The sequence below is a fragment of the Benincasa hispida genome, unplaced genomic scaffold (genome assembly GCF_009727055.1).
Source record: "Benincasa hispida cultivar B227 unplaced genomic scaffold, ASM972705v1 Contig245, whole genome shotgun sequence".
NCBI classification, from domain to species: domain Eukaryota; kingdom Viridiplantae; phylum Streptophyta; class Magnoliopsida; order Cucurbitales; family Cucurbitaceae; genus Benincasa; species Benincasa hispida.
In genome coordinates this window covers 1,045,721-1,063,061 of record NW_024064773.1, presented here as the reverse complement: position 1 = coordinate 1,063,061, position 17,341 = coordinate 1,045,721, and the positions used below count along the sequence as shown (strand labels likewise).

Here is a 17,341-nt window from a genome sequence, read left to right as displayed (position 1 = left end):
TGGCCTCACGATGTAAGACACTCTACATAACCTAAAACTTAGCATACATAGGCTTGACAATACATTTTCTCAAAGAATAAGAAAAAAAAATTATTTAATTTTTTTAAAAAAATACTCAAATAAGCAAGGGTGAGAAATCATAACAAAATTTACCATTTGGGGTACTCTTAACCTAACTTTAAAATGAATAACAATAAAATAATCAATAAATAAAATCAATGAATATTTCAGAAGATTCTAAAACGCCTAACTCTAAACCAGACTCCAATTATCAACCAAAATCCCTGTTTGACTCGAGTCAAATGCTCGATTGCCCTAGAATAAACCAATTTAATGTTAATCTTTATAAACACAACCTACTCACCCAAAATGCACCAAAAATCTCCAAATCACTCACCCAAAAGAATGTCGACGTAACCAGAACTACACTGAGCTCCAAGGACGGAATCCAAAGCAGTCCTAAGCCAAGCTCAAATGTTTCAAAACTAAATTCTAAAATTCAATAAATACTCGAGCGAACTTTGATGCTGAGTACCGAAAAATATTTTGAAATCTTGAATTGAGCAACAACACACCCGGATTAAATTTAAATCAGACCAAAAATCGGTAGCCATCCAAACCCATTAACTAAAAACAAAGAAAAAAACCTTAAATCTCACTAAAACCAAGTTCTTGGCAGCACAGAAGCGATCGACGACGAGTGGACGCAAGAACGAAAACGGAAAAATCGAAGAAACTCGGCTAGCAGAGAGCGTCGACACGCGACGCAACTAGCGGAAGCAGCAGTCGCACGGCGCGGTTGGCGAAGGGCAGTGGTTGAGCGGCGCGGCTGGACTTGCTACTGAAACCTCGCACGGCTAGAAGCACGAGAACCACGGTCAAGCGGCAGACGACGAACGTAGACGAAACGCCGCTGGGCTGAGGTGTGAGGAGGCGGCGGCGACTTGTCGAACCTCAAGCGGCTGGCGGAAAGAGTTGGGGAAGAACGGCTCGTGAGGGCTTCAGGAGGAAGAATGAGAGGAAAAAAAAAAGAATTTTATCTTCTTCTTTTCTCTACACGCAAACCGAGGCTCATTAACTCCTCACTTATAACCATTTGCCCCACTAAACCCTAATTCCCCATCTCTTTTCCTTAATTAATTATTATCTCTCTCTTTATATTTTTATATATATATATATATATCCCCTGATCATTTACCATGCAATTTCAAACCAAAAAATAAAAGCAAACAAGACGGATTTTACCTTACGATCTTTGGGGTGTCAAGCAACCATATTGATAGTAGAAAGTAATCCCTAAACTTCAAACCTTAAATTGAATGCCATAGTCCCAACAAGAATTCAAGATTATAAGTAGTGTTTGACATCGAATAATGCCTACAATATATATCACAAAACAGAACGAAAAGATGAAAGTGGATTGAAACGCGAGCATAATAATAAAATATCAATTATGAAAATAAACCCTTCATATATATCAACAAATCCAACCAGAATCAAGATTTATTATACAATTTCTCCTATCACATAATTCAAATGATATAATCTAAATTTGAATCATAGAGAAAATATATTAGAGTATATCATAAAACTATCTAGAAAATATGCTAGAGTATCCATCCGGTGTAAATCACATATGTTCCCATAATTTATTATAGTAAACCAGTATATATAAAAACCATAATTTATATATGAAAGCAAACTTATTGCCTAAATCTTAACAACAATTCAATATTCAATTTACTGAGAAATCCAAAAGTCCTGATAGTACATTTAATTGGTGATATGTTCCAAATAATGACACATAAAATATGTCAAAATTGCTAGGAAAATTAAAAACATACTGGAAGTCATTGTCGGAATTGCTAAGGATGGTCACCATCAGGATAGATTTCAATGTCGTAATCGAAGGGAACACCATTAGAATCAAAAGGAAATTGTCTGAATCGTCCATGCTTGGTCTTCTTGTCGTCGGAATCGAAAGGTTACCGAAATCGAAAGGCTTCGTTTTCTTATTGCTGTAGCTTCATTTTCTTCCGGCCAAATTCAGGACCAAGAGGGGTGCGTTCTTTCTCCCATACGATTTCTTCTGAGGGTTAGAGTAGATTTTGTTTGAAAATCTTTTTCATTAATTGAGAATGACCCTTGAAATTTCCTTTAAAATCTTTTTGAAAATTTGTAAATAATTAAATTTTCTTCTAAAAAAACGTGTGTGATCGTTCAGTTTCCAATTTTTAAAAATTTTATTATTAATTGTTGATTGTGGTTTAAATAGTTATTCTGTCCTAATATTTTTGTAATTTCTAAGGAAAGTTAGACATTCTTATAAATAAGGAAAAACTTAAACTTTAATGAAATATAGGTCCATTATTAGATTTCATGAAAGCTCAATAATCAAACATAAGCGATTGACGTAGATATCTAAAAAAAAATGGAGGAAAGGCATGAAACTGTAAAAAGAAGAAAGAAAATTTGTAGCCAAATAGAAAAAGAAAGAAAGAGAGATACCTTTGAAAATTGAAAGTGTAGTTTAGTCAAAATTTAGATTCAAACTTTAATTCGATTTGATCTCAAATCAAATCTCGAAATAAAAAATCAAGATTAAAATTAATTTTTTTTAACATGATAAAGCTATTTTTTTTACGCTATAAAGTTATTATTTAAAAAAAAGTATATATATGAAGAAAAATGAAGATTTTTATGTGATAATGTCTTAAAATGAAGTAGAGGAAATTTATTTTCAAATTTTAATTCAATTTTTTCATAAATCAAACGTTGGAAAAAAAAAATAAAGACTAAAACCATTTTTTTTTCTTTTAATGCAATAAGGCTTTTCTTTATATTTATGTATTCAATCATTTAACGGGAAGGGAAGGGTATGTTTTTAGATAACATAAATTTTTAAAATTTTCTTAATGTGAATTATAATATAAAATATATATATTTTAATTTTTTTTTCTTTTAACACGAATTAGAGATAAAATGTGAACTTTTTAATTTTTTAAAACTTTTTGTAATTTTTTCCTTTTAACATGAATTAGAAATAAAATGTAAATTTTTTTAAGTGTGAATGCCAATAATAGGGGGAAATGTGATTTTTTTTTTCTTTTACGTGTGAATAAACGAAAAAATAAAATTCCTTTTATTATTTTTTCTTTTACTTGTGATACTAAAAATAGGAATAAAATGTGATTTTTTTTTATTTTTTTATTTTTAATGTGAATTAGAGATAATATGTGATAAAATATGATTTTTTTTTTAAAAAAAAATATTTTTCTTTTAATTTGAATTAGAGATAAATTTCGATTTTTTTTATTTTATTTTAAAGTGTGAATACCAAAAGTATGGGGAGAAATGTGATTTTTGTACGTGTGATACTAAAAATAGGGATAAAATGTGATCTCTTTTTAAATTTATTTTTTATTCTTTTTCCCTTTTTGAATGTGTGAGTGCTGAAAATGTGATTTTTTTTTTCCTTTTACTTGTGACGGTAAATGTGAGTTTTTCTTTTATGTGTGACCTAAAGATAGGTTGATTATTTATTTATTTATTTTAACGTTTGAATGCCAAAAAAAGGGGGCAAATGTGATCTTTTTTTTATTTTCTTTTACATATGATGTTAAAATTATGGATAAAATATAATCTCATTTTTAAGTTTGATTTTTTTATTCTTTATTTAACCGTGTGAATGCAATGTACACAAAAGTGATTTTAAAAAGTGTACACAAAATTTGAAAGAAAAAACAATATTTTTTTTTTTTTTTTTAGTTTTCAAAAGTAGAAACCAAGTATTTTCTCTCTCCCTCTCTCTCTCCCTTTCCTTTTCAAGGTTATGCACGATTCAATTAGTTTGTGGCACATTATGTAAATCACAAGGTTTCAAATATTCATTCCTACACATCGTTGACCACAATAAAAGTGGGGAAAAAACACCTCTCAATTATTTATTCATTTATTTATTTTAGTACAATACATGTAGAAGATTTGAACCACAAATCCCTTATTTTAGTACAATACATCTATGGAGTGTTTGGCTCACCAACATGAATTGAGTTGAGTTGGAAAATATACCAACTCAATGTTTGGTCCACTAACTTTAAATGTTGGTGAAGTTGAATTGGTACACTTTACCAACTCACCTCAACTCTCTATTCTTCCAATGTTTTCAATGGTTTCATCCATCGGCCACTGTCACATTTTGGGAACTAACTCCAGACTCTGGTAACCACCTCTGATCAAGACTCAAGTACTAACTTCAGACTCCGACAACCAATTCTAACGACGAAATTCGGACTATGACAACCACTTTCAATGATAATTCCGACGACCAACTCTACCAACTTCGGACTCCGACAACCAATTCTAACGACGAAATTCAGACTATGACAACCACCTTCGATGACTATTTCGACGACCAACTCTGGGTTTTGACAACCTTTGCATGACCAACTCTGACAACCAATCCCGAGCTCCAGCAACCACCTCTGTTGACTCAACTCTAACGACCACATTCGCGCTACCAACTCCGATGATCAATTTCAATCTCCGACAACCACCTTCAACTACAAACTCCAATGAAAACACCTTCAATGATTACCTTTGAACGAGCAACTTTTTTAAAGTGTGGGGTGGGGGAATCGAACCTCAAACCTTGAGTTCGATAGACTATGCCAGTTGAGCTATGTTTTTGTTGGCAAAACGAGCAACTTCAACGACCCACTCGAGGCTTCGACAACCACCTCCGACAACCAACTCTAATACCACCTTCATGCGATTAACATTCAGGCTCTGACAACCACCTTCAACTACAATCTCCAGCAAAATTCATCTTTGATGATCAAATTCGTCGACCACCTTCACCCAACCAACACAAGGATTTCAAAACCACCTTCGATGACGAACTTTGACGACCAACTCTAATATCACATTCATGCGATCAACTTCATGCTCCGATAACTACCTTCGACTACAAACTTCAGTGAAAACATTTTCGATAATCAACTTTGACAACCATCTCCGACTATTATAAGACTAATGGACTGTTAAAGTATGTTGTGGGGTTGTTGATTATATAAAAAAGAATATTATTTTGTCTATATTAAGTGTAATATTTATACGTAAAAAAATATTTTTATTTAATTGAATGCATATATCAAATGAGTGTTAAGAATATTTAGACGAAAAGTAAGTATGTAGTTGAAAAGTATGTAACATATAAAAAAAAAATAAAATGAAAAAAAAATTCCTGAAATATTTTCTAGCAAGAATTAATGAAAAATAGAAATTTGTTCTCTGATGATCACATTTCATTGGTTGCTAAGATGATGAGAGAGAATTAATTAAAAAAATTCATTACATAGTAAAAATATAGAGCAACAATAGAAAGAAAAAGAAAAAGAATGAGATGATAATGAAATTCATGGAGAAAAATTAGGAATCAAAAGTTTTGATTTTTCTTTGATTTTTCATTTCATTTAACCATATTTCTACAAGAAATGTAATGGCTTAATTGTTTTCATTGCCCAAGAAAGGAAAAAAGAAAGAAAGAAAGAAAGAAAAGTTTTAACAATTAAAAGAAAAAAATTGCAATATATATTTTATTCAAACACAAAGGGGTAAAATTACTGAATAAAAAAGTTACAAAACAAAAATAGTAAAAAAAACATATTATTTAGAGCAAAAAACTGCACTAGATATCCTAAACATATGAACTCAACTCCGCACTCCAAACTGTGACATATGAACTCAAGCCAAATACCCTACACCACATATGAACTTCACATATATATGGACTCCACCGCCATATAAACTCCATACATCCTATCTCAACTCATGTTTGGTCCTTATATATCAATTGAACTATGCTCGTTTTGGCTCCTCTAATTAATTATAAATCAATATATCACACTTTTGTTACACTTGAGATTGTTAATAGAATTTTTTCTTTGCTGGGAACTTTTTTTTTCCTGAATACAACAATTGGAGATATACATTATATGTTAGTTAAACTATGCTCGTTTTGACTTTTCTCTAATTAGTTAAAAATCAATACATTACACTTTTGTTACACTTGAGATTGTTTTAAGAACTTCTCCGTTGCTCTGAACCTTTTTTCCGGAGTACAACAATTAGAGGTATGATAATTTAAAAGGTAATTGTTTACAACACTTTTAAATAATTATAAATATAGCAAAACCTATCAGTGATAGACTATATCGTTAATAGACTCCTATTGGTTAGTCTATCACTAACAAACTCGGAGAGCTTAGTCTAAATTTTACTGCATCTGCAATTTTTTTTACATTGTACTATTACTAATACTTTAAGTCTAATTACTATATATCCAATCTCTAATTTAAACCCCCAACCTCCAATATAGGCCTCCATATGTTAATAACCACGGAAAGTTATATGTAACCCAATTATTCTCTAAAATACTTTAAACGACAATTGGAATTGAGAGAGATGGACGGGTAAACATTTAAGGTTCTTATGCCCATTGGAAATTCAAATTGATATTAAAAAAACATGTGATTTTGAAAGAAAGAATAACTTTATATGTAAAAGGAAACAAACCATCCACTCTAGAATATTGTAGAGAGAGGGCCAATATCACAATTATTTTTTTAAAAGAAATAATAATAAATTAGCTTAATGTCAATTTAGTATCTTTAATTTTAAAAACTCACTTTAACCCTATACTTATAATTATGAAAGTTTCAATTTAATACTTATGATTTGGCCACAAATTATCTTTAAACTGAAGCATTTAAAATCATGAAAACCTAGAGACTAAATTGAATTCAAATTTGTCATTCAACCCAAACAAAGCATCAACATCATGAATAAAAAATGATTTTTACTATGAACATGCAAAGTGTATCAAATCTTTACTCAATTTTCAACTTCATCAAATTGAAGCTTAGACAAATTTTACAATCTATATCTTAAACTTGAAAAGTTGCAAACATTACCTTTTAATTGAAGAACCTTTAATAAAAATCTTATCATATGCAATCAATGCTAAAGTAATTAAAATATGTGGAATTTTATGAGTTTTAATGAAGTTGCTCATGTATTAATCAAACTTAATTTTGTGTAAAGTTTTCTTGTGAAATTAGTGAGTTCTTAGAAATTTAAGTTGCTATTTATCAAAATTATTGTGAGCATTAAAAAGATAATTAAAAAAAAAAAACATAATACAAAAGTCATAACACGTAGAGGGACTATTTTGGAGACCATAATGAAATAAACTTAGATTGTAATGTAATCCAAAACTCATGTTTGGATTGAGCATTTTGGACTCGATTTGTAATATTTAACTCATTACGTACCGACAGTTTTTAACCCAACCATCTTTCTCACTGTTTTCATGTTTCACGATCTCATTTTTGTTTCGTCTTTAATTCTTCCTGCATTCCAACACTCCTCTGATTCCTAGTAATTCTGATTAAATTCCAATCTTCCAAACAGTTCATATGTTTAATGGGATGATATTGAAAATTATGAGTGAAAATTGACACCTTGATAGGGCAAAGATGAATCCCCCATCCCCCATATAGATATTTATATATACACACAACTAAAAAGAAGAATGCATACTTTCTAAAATTAGTTATCAAAATATGTTTGGTCTAAAGTTTAGGGGGGTAAAACTAAGCTGACATTTGTCTCTTCTTTCTTTTTTTTTTTTTCCAATTTATTTTATTCTTCAAACAATATCCTACTTCACCTTTAAACGGTTATATTTATTTATGTCAAAATGAGGCTAGCTCAATGGTACACGAATCCTATTGTACTAAAAAAAAGGAACATATTTATAAATCATCTCTCTCAGTAACGAAATCATTTGACATATTTCTTCCTTATCTTATGCAATTCATTAGATCAATTAATGATTTAATTTTTTCTTAATAGTCTACAACTCCACTGCATTCATGGGTACAATCCATGGTACCTAGAATTTAATATCCTACAGGTTTTCTTGATACCCAAATATTATAGGATGAGACAGGTTGTCCCGTAAAATTAGTCGAAACACGCGTGAGCTGGCTCAGACATTCATGGATATCAAAATAATAATAATAATAACTCCACTGTGCATGTTCTCAGGTTTGATTTTGTCCAAAGTTCCTAGCCACGCCACCATTTTAGTTTTTCCTCTACTAATTAATTGAACAAATATTTCTCTTCTCAGAAAAAGTAATGCAAACTATCAAAAAGCCGTTCAACAACATTTTGTAGTACTTAATCCTCAGAGATAGTAAATAGTAAAGGGAAAAAACACAACAAAACCAGATCCGTCTGATCAATAAACCCACATTTTACTACTAAAAAAACCTTCAAGAACTGATTTCAGCAATATTCTTTGCAATTTAAAAAGAGAAATACCTGTATAAGGGTGTCGTGGAGATGCTCAATCGATCATCATGAACTATTTACGGTATTAGCATCAAAATGTTGAAGCCTTCCTTTAGCTGAGTGAGCCTGCACAAAATCTATGCAAATGATACCGACTGCTGAAGGGAGGACTATCACAGACATAATAAGAAGGGAAATCAAAAGGGAATAAATATCATGGAATTTGATGCCTATCTTCATATGAAAAAAGTTAAAAGAATCTGCAGCCCCACATGCCGGAAAAGTTGAGCATTTTTTCCCTTCAACTTTTGAAATAGCATGGGGAGGATTGCTATGGGAAATTATCTCAGAATGACATTTCTTTGATGTGAAAGTTGGTTATACTGATCATTATGTTTCACATTAATTTGTTCCTAATCGATATTCTTAAAAGAATACCAAGACCCAACAAGTAGTCCAACTGGCTCTGTGACCAGAATATGTATCTGATTAATGGAGCATACTAATTTAACGAATACGATCAATGCATGTAGAGTTGTTAGGTACTTGCACACTCGGACTGAGTCAAAATGTCTAAAAGTATGGAAAGTATAGTGACGAGTATGTCGTACCTGGTGTCGACTATGCTTCAATACTTGTAGACAGACTTTCCAGCTACTTTAGTTCTCAAAGAGTCTGATAAGGATTAGTCACAAAAAAAACAAGGGGCTATCCCTTTGCATGATATAACAAATTTAGAAACAAAAGTTAAGTTGAGTTCTGGTTTCTTATTAAGGAAAGGAGGAAAGGCAAAGAGATTGAGTGACTTTTTTGAATGCTCGGAGACCAAGAGAGAAAAATATAAACACAATAAAATAGGAGCCAACTTCATTATCAATAACAAACGTATTACATACTACACAGCTAAACAATTGCTACATAATTCTTGAGACATAAGACATAACATAACTATTCATTAATAAACTTGAGCCATCTTATTATTGTTTTCCTTCTCCAACAGAATAGTGAATAATTTTATTAGATTTAGTATTTATTCAAAGCATGGCTTTGCACCAGCATTTTGGTCAGATCACCGCTAAGGTGGTGCGACATGATTTCATTCGTGGATCCGACCAGCTTTCCGCCGATGAATACGGCCGGTACTGGTGCATTGCATCCCAGCCTCATGAGAGCTTTCTCTATTTCCCTGTAATCAGGGTCTTGGTCAATCTCATACACGAAAGGATTGACTCCGAGTTCCCCAAATAGAATGTTAACTGCATATGATAGGCAGCATGAGCTCTTGCTGAATATGACCACACTCCTCTCTGCAACCAACCTTTTAACCTTATCCATGCCTTCTTAATATGATAGAGTTTTCCTTGCAGATGAAATGAAGCCAAGCAACAAAAGTACACTTGATATCTAAGGTTTCTTTCAAGTTTGTTTAAAACCTTATAACCTTTTTGAACCAAATTTATCCAAATTTGGTCCAAATTCGGTTATAAAGGCTTTAAATATTAAGAAGAAAAAGTGTGCAAGAGAAAACTAATATCGAAGCTAGTTGTATTATGAGTATGAGCTCGCATGCAAGACTATTTATAGAGACAACATAAGGAAGATTGATTTCTTTATAGAAAAAGAACGTTCAAAAGAGTTTGTGCTTTCCTTAGATGCTCAAACTAATAAAAGCAACTTTTTTAATATTACTGTTTCCACCAGGCTGGACAAGTTGAAAGGTCTTTTAATTCAGTGGGCATGACTATTTTATGATGCTGATATACGAATAATTAACCATTTGATATATGTAAATTATAATTTAATCGCACTTGTATTAGTAATGTAATCAAGTGGTGATATTGATCCTATCAATCTTTGTCTGACGTGTAAAAACAATGACCGTGTCTTCTACTTTGCAAAGTTTGTGGAAATGAGAATATGGCTATCAATTATAACAAAAGAAAAAAAAAATTATGCAATGTCAGTCAATAAATACCAGATTCTTCCAATCACCTTCTTTGAATCCTTACGCAGAAAGGCTCCAGTGGCTGTAGTTCTCTGTATTCTGTCCACCAACTTGTACGATTCCTTCTTGCATGTGGAGCTTGCAAAGCTTCATCAATCTAACAGAGTTGTGTTTCACAGCCTGGTGAGCACACAAATATATAAATTGAAATGGTTGAACTATCCCCCTTCGGAAACTTATAGTTTCATAATGCCTTCTCCAATGTACTATCTAGTTTATATGACAAATCCCATGACTGTTAACAGGGTAAATCCTGTCCTTGGGTGCATGTATAGAGACGCTCTGTTTACACTCCAGATGGGGGTGTGTGTGTGTATATAGCATTGAACAATAAAGCATAACATTTTTTTCTGAGTTGAACAACACAAAGGGAGGTTGGGAGTCGAATCTCTAACTTTTCGGTCAAAGACGTATGCCTTAATCAATTGAGCTATAATCAGATCGGCTAAACAATAAAGCATAATTCATTATTGAATTTTTGGCTCCAAAATTGGTATTGGCTCAAGCCTCAAAATATATATGAGGTTCATGGCAGGCCAAAAGGTTACAGCATCACCAGGTTGGCCTTGCATTACTAAAGGACCCAAGTAAAGTAACTAAATCCAAAATGTTATGCAGTGATTGAGGAAATTAACCCTAATAGTTTAACCAGCAAAAGATGCTTAAACTAGATGATAAGGGATCAGAGGCTCAATTTGTACAACCTAAGAGGGTATTTGGCTCATTGACTTCATAAGTGAGTGTTAAATAGCTCAACTCCACTATGCACATTTATCGAAAAACTTTATCTTTCCCTCTTTTTCTCTTTTGCACATTTATCGAGAAACTCTATCCACACAACTTTGTACTCCAAACACACATAGACTTCCTAATTCCAACATATACTACATAACTCAACTCAGCACCCCAAATGCCCCTAAATGTGCATGTCTTTATCAACAAGCCTTGCCTCAAAGTTAAGAAACATGATGTGTAAGAGCAGCTTATCAGTCTGGCAGCAGCATGAAAACCTAATGAAAAGCACAACAGTCAACAAGTACATATTGTTGCCAACGACAATTCCAAACAGAAGAAATTCAGTTTGCAAGAAGAGATTTGAGTGCATATTCCTCAGTGGTGCATCCTCCTATTTTAATCAATGGTAGACTTGCAAAAAAGAACTACCAGTTTTGTGCACAAAAACCTTTCATGCTGCTGTCCTATCTTATTATTCACTTTTTAGAACAAAATTAGTCAATGTTTTATTCTACTTCAGCAGACAAAGACTAATCCTACGTAGACAATATAGTAGGCATGTTGGAGTCAACATTTAATGTTTATTTGTTTTTCTTCCTTCATAATGCATGAAGATGGAATTAATATTGAACTCTAGGTAAAGTTATCCTAGTATTTAGATATCTCAGGGTAAGTATGGCTTCATTTTATACAGTTCAGTAAGTAAACTCGAGAACTATCAGAGCCTTCTTACAACATTTTGTACGAGCCTTTTTGACATAATAAAGGCAGGTGGGTAAGAAAAGAAAAAAAGACAAAACGAAACAAAGAAAAAACCATCCAGTTCTGCTTTTTGTAGCATTACAACCAGATGGCCTTCGCATCTATCAGCATTTGTTTCAGATCCCCATTAACATGGAGAGAAATAACATCTTTTGCTGAGCCTATAAACTTTCCTCCTATGAACACAGCTGGAACAGAGGGGTTGCACCCTAGACCTCTAAGAGCCCAGTCAATTTCTCGCCCATTTGCATCATGGTCAAGCTCGTGAATTGCAGGGCTTGCACCAAGCTCATAAAAGAGTGTCTGGATGCTATGGCATATGTAGCATGAGCTCTTGGAAAAAATTACTACTGCTTTCTGAGATGCCAAATTTCTCAATCTATCCATTATAATCCAATCTTTCTTCTTCCTTCCAAAAGATTTTTATAATCAAATATCCAAAGATACGTGAAATGGCTTCAATTACACTAACAAAAGCCGGAGAAAAAGAAAAAAGGAAAAGGCTTGTAGAGGAGCAATGAACAAGAAGTTGAAAGAATGAGAGAAAGGTTGTATGTTTGCTTAGGCTTTGACATGATGACTTTGCATAAACGAATGTATTTATAAAGGCTACTGAAGTGGTGGTGGATTGAATTGTTTAATCTAAACAATTTGGAAGACATAAATAAAGGGATAGAAAAGTGCAAGTTCCTTCAGATAGTTGTTTGGATAAGGGAAATGGTCCTTATCGATGATTTGCTTGATAGTGACCCACTTTTCACAAAGTAAGTTGCATAGGGCATCACTTAATGTGTAATGGTAAATCTAAAGACGTGTCCTTCAATCTATGTAAAACCACATTATAGTTGGAATAAATAAGATACATCACACAAAAACATTACCCGAAAGCACTTTTATTTGGCCAACTGGGGTGATAGCATCAGCTGTCAAGAATATCAATAATTTCATAACTAGCAGTATGAAATCTTGAGCACAAGATATAGAAACAGAATTCCATTTATTATAAGCTAAGTGAAAGAATAAATAAAATTTTCGTACAATCATAATTGATGGAAAGTCTCACCCTTTGAAAGAAGGGTTAGATTTTGGTCTCTTAATTTCAGAACAATGTCAACCCCAATTCAATTCATACTTGAAATTTGTAGAAAAGGAATAAATCTACAAGGACGTGACATTAATTTATATGGGGCATGGCTGCAACTTGAACAATACCGAGAATTCTACGTCTGCAGCTCATGTGGAGATTAATAAGAGTTTAGCCTCTTCATTTCCATCACAGTGTTCATTGGTCCCGTAAACATGTGGATCAGAACACCTTAGTAGGACATCAACTATCTCCACCCCTTCCAGGAAGGAAAGGAAAATGAGAAAATATAAAACTGAAATGAAGAAACTCGGATAGATTCTTACATATCTCCATCAAACTAACTTTAGAGGCATTAAGATGTTTATTTCTAGTAAAATATGAAGATAAAATGCATGATGCTCACTGGTATATTAAAAGCAAGGGTCACCATTTCCATTGATTCTCCCTCATTAAGATTCTGCTGCAACCTTTTTCTTGTCATGAGTTGAGGATAAGGCCAGTATTTCAATTAACCCCTACACCCACCTCTTAGACCCTCTTGATATCACCTATAGAATCTAAGATATCAATGCAACTTCATCTTTGTTCTACATGATCTGAAATGCACGAAAATTTCAAGATGAGAATATTCTACTTGTTGCTGCTATCATTTACAATAGGGAATTCATAGATGTCACCGTGCTCAAAGCTCATTAGTTAAGTAATAAACAAGATGATCTTCAGACCTCTCACTTAGTGGACTCAATTTTTACAGTTAGCATTCAAACAAATCGTCAACATATATTCTAAATAAGTGTAGCATGTTTATAAATAATAATAATAATACCAAAAAAAGAAGAGTATATTAAGTATCTCAGTATCTCTACATAAAGGATGGACTTTCAATTTTACAAACATCAATTCAGAGAGAAAGACTAGCCATAAGAATAGAATAGCCTTCCGGATGACGTGATGTCCAAATTATTGAGAGAGACCTTGAAAGCAAATTCAAGGTGTGTTTGGCTCAAAGAGTTTAGAAGTAGGAGTTCCGAATTCCACTCCTTGTTTAGCCCAATGAGTTTAGGAGTCCTACTATTTAGAACTCAAGGACACAGTTGTACAACCTATAGAGAAGATCTTGTTCGAGTAAGGTCGTAGTTTGTAGGTCCTACTACTAAAAAACATCATTTTATACCATATCAACTTCTTATATTGTGGGCCCCAGGAGTTCACAACTACCTAGACATCATAACTCCTTAAGTCCTTGTAACTCACTATTCCATTTCTTACCCCAAACACCCTCTATGTTTTGATAATCATTACTATATCATCGCTATATCTAAAAGCTTGAAAAAAAAAAAAAAAAAAAGCTAAGGCAAACTTAACCATTTATATATTCTCAAGCACTACTAACTTCTAAGGTATATTTAATTTACTACATGTTCAACACTGCACCATTCCAACCTATCATAAATTTAATCATTTCATATATTCTCATAAAAAATCTTCTAAGTCGGTGAATAACATACATTGCTTGCAGTTCATTGTGTTGAATCCAATCATCACGATACAAAAAATCCATCATAAAACCTATCTCACATAAAAATCTGGATGCGTCGCGCACAGGCTGCGCATATCCTCATCCTGATACAAGGAATAATGTAAAGATAGATAAGTCAGCTTCCAACTGTTACATAAATGGTGGGGGAAGGAATGTCAACGAATGAAGGAAATGGATAGAGATGCAAAACGTGAATCTCAAGATTAACGAGCTGTGTCTAAGAAGCCGCCGTAAAAATCAACAAATCCTCCTTTGAAATAATTGAAAACTTCAGCTGTTAAGTTTCTTGAATCCGTCAATAAAACGAAGAAAATTCATCAAAACAGAACAGAATTAAAGGGTAATTGCTTAAGGAGATTTCACTTACGGATTGATACGAAGCGGAACCTTCTTCATACTGGATCATGATATCACTCGTTGTGTTGAGAGATTCCATTTGAATTATTGCAACAGTATCATTGAGTGATCAAGATTCGAGAGAGGGAATGAAACGAATAGTTTCCAATAACAAAGATGCGGCGATGTCTTTTCATGCTCCAAAATTTTCAATCTCTTCCACCGCCTTGTTCTTTGTGTTCAGGAAAATTCGAGTCTGATGACAAAAAAACGAGAGAAACTTCAACTCTTTATCAAATTATGATGCAAGCCGGAAAAAAAAAAAAGTTGAAAACAAATACTGATCAATATGAACTTCAACTTTTGATGAAATTATGATGCAATCCAAAAAAAAAAAAAATGTTGATCGTACTATTGAAATTGATTTGATGGACGTGAAATATATTTGTCGGGCCGGTATCAAATTCTTCGTTTAATAATAATACATAAAAAGAAATTAAAAAAAAAAGAAAAAAAAAAAAAGAAAACAACAACAACAACAAACAGACAAAACAAATAAATAAAAATGGTCAAAATGATCCTAACATAGCTGTTCCATAAGACACTGATTATTAGCATTTAAAAAAATTATTTGTATCAATTATATTATGAATATTATAATTATAAATAGATTTCCCAAAATCAAATGTCACTTTTATGTTATCTTGTAATTATTTATATTTGTGTCCATGTAAGTTCATATCTAATTTGCTACTTTGCCTATAAATAGTAGCATTTGATGGATCTTAAAATCACATATATTGATGAGAATTCCACATCAAAATTTCACTTATTTTCATATTATCCAATTTTATAATTTTAGTTATTTTATGTTTTTAGTTATTTTATTTTATATTATATTTTATATATTTAATATTATTATATAAATATATTATTATATTATATTTTCTCTATATCCNTTATATTATATTTTATATATTTAATATTATTATATAAATATATTATTATATTATATTTTCTCTATATCCGTATTCCCGTTGTGCTCCTCAACTTCACAACACGTTATCAGCGTGAGCTCCTATCGTTTTTTCCGTTAAAGGTAGGTCCTAAAGGTATGTTGATTTTTCCCTCTTCGTTATAATTAATAAAATTTAATGTTATTTTGCATATTCAATATCTATTAAAATTCTAACATAAGTACAATATTTTATGATAGTGTTGTCATGACAAATCTCACAAAATGAGAATGTTTCGCCCTTGATATTAATAACAATAATTATTTGTCATGGGTACTTGATGCCGAAATCCACCTGAATGCTATGAATCTTAAGAGACTATTAAAGAAGGAAATACGACATCCAGTTAGGACAAAGCAAAAGCTATGATTTTCCTTCGTCATCATCTCCACGAGGGATTGAAAATGAAGTATTTTATAATAAAAGATCTCCTTATTTTGTGGAAAAATTTGAAAGATAATTTTGATCATAAAAAAATAGTTATTCTTCCTAAAGCTCGTTATGAGTGGATGCACTTGAGGCTACAAGATTTCAAATCAATAACTGGTTACAACTTCGTATTATTTGAAATCAGTTTGAAATTGTTATTACGCGGAGAGAAAATTACTAATGTCGATATGTTAGAGAAGACATTTTCTACATTTCATGTCTCAAATATGCTCATGCAGCAGCAATATCGAGATAAAGATTTTAAACAGTATTCTGAATTAATTTGATGTCTTCTTGTGGCCGAACAAAATAATGAGTTATTGATGAAAAATCAAGAATCTTGACCAGAAGTAAATGATGTGAATTTTAATAATAATTGTGGTCGCGGTCGAGGTCGTGATTGTGGCAGATGAAGAAATAATAATTATTTTTCGTGGTGGTCGTTTTAATCATTCAAATTTCAAAAGAACCATACAAAATGATGATCACAAAGGAAAAGCTCCACAAGATAAGAGTACAAAAAATGTTGAAAATAAATGCTTCCTATGCGGGATGGCTGGGTATTGGTCACATACCTGTCATATGTCAAAACACTTAGTTGATCTCTATCAAGCCTCCCTGAAGGAAAAAGAGAAAAATGTAGAAGCAAATTTTGCATACCAGAATAATGACATATTTGAATGTGGCGGACTTTTTTGAATCTTCTAAAGAGAAGCGTGGTGTAGTTGATGGAATATCAAGTGTTTCTTTTGATTTTGAGAATATCTAAACTTAATGTTATTGTTTTTTCTATATCTATCTTCATGTTTTTTAATAACTTTTGTATATTTTAAGTGTTGTTTTTCTTATTATAATTATTTTCTTTTAATGAAGAAACATAGATCATTTTCATATGTTGGGTGTTTAAAAAATGAGCAAAGAAAATCTATGTCTGGTAGACAGTACAACTACACACACAATACTTACAAATAAAAAATACTTTTCCAAATTGACAAAGCTGACAGCAAAAGTAAATATAATATCAGGTTCTGCAAACTTGATCGAAAGTTTTGGAAAAGCAAATATTATTT

General features: G+C 32.1%; 2 protein-coding genes across 2 annotated transcripts; both read right to left on the bottom strand.

Moving 5' to 3' along the window:
• Positions 1-9,202: 9,202 nt before the first annotated feature.
• LOC120069109 (monothiol glutaredoxin-S11-like) lies at positions 9,203-10,062 on the bottom strand. The gene has a single exon (XM_039020790.1). The coding sequence runs from the start codon at positions 9,694-9,696 to the stop codon at positions 9,385-9,387; it is 312 nt and encodes a 103-aa protein (XP_038876718.1). The 5' UTR covers positions 9,697-10,062; the 3' UTR covers positions 9,203-9,384.
• Positions 10,063-10,202: 140 nt separating this feature from the next.
• On the bottom strand, positions 10,203-15,156 carry LOC120069110 (glutaredoxin-C11). The gene is made up of 3 exons (XM_039020792.1): positions 14,858-15,156; positions 14,459-14,573; positions 10,203-13,546 (listed from the first exon to the last, which is right to left on the bottom strand). Exon 3 carries the CDS (start codon positions 12,248-12,250, stop codon positions 11,942-11,944), a length of 309 nt encoding a protein of 102 aa, XP_038876720.1. The 5' UTR covers positions 12,251-13,546; positions 14,459-14,573; positions 14,858-15,156; the 3' UTR covers positions 10,203-11,941.
• Between the last annotated feature and the right edge of the window lie 2,185 nt (positions 15,157-17,341).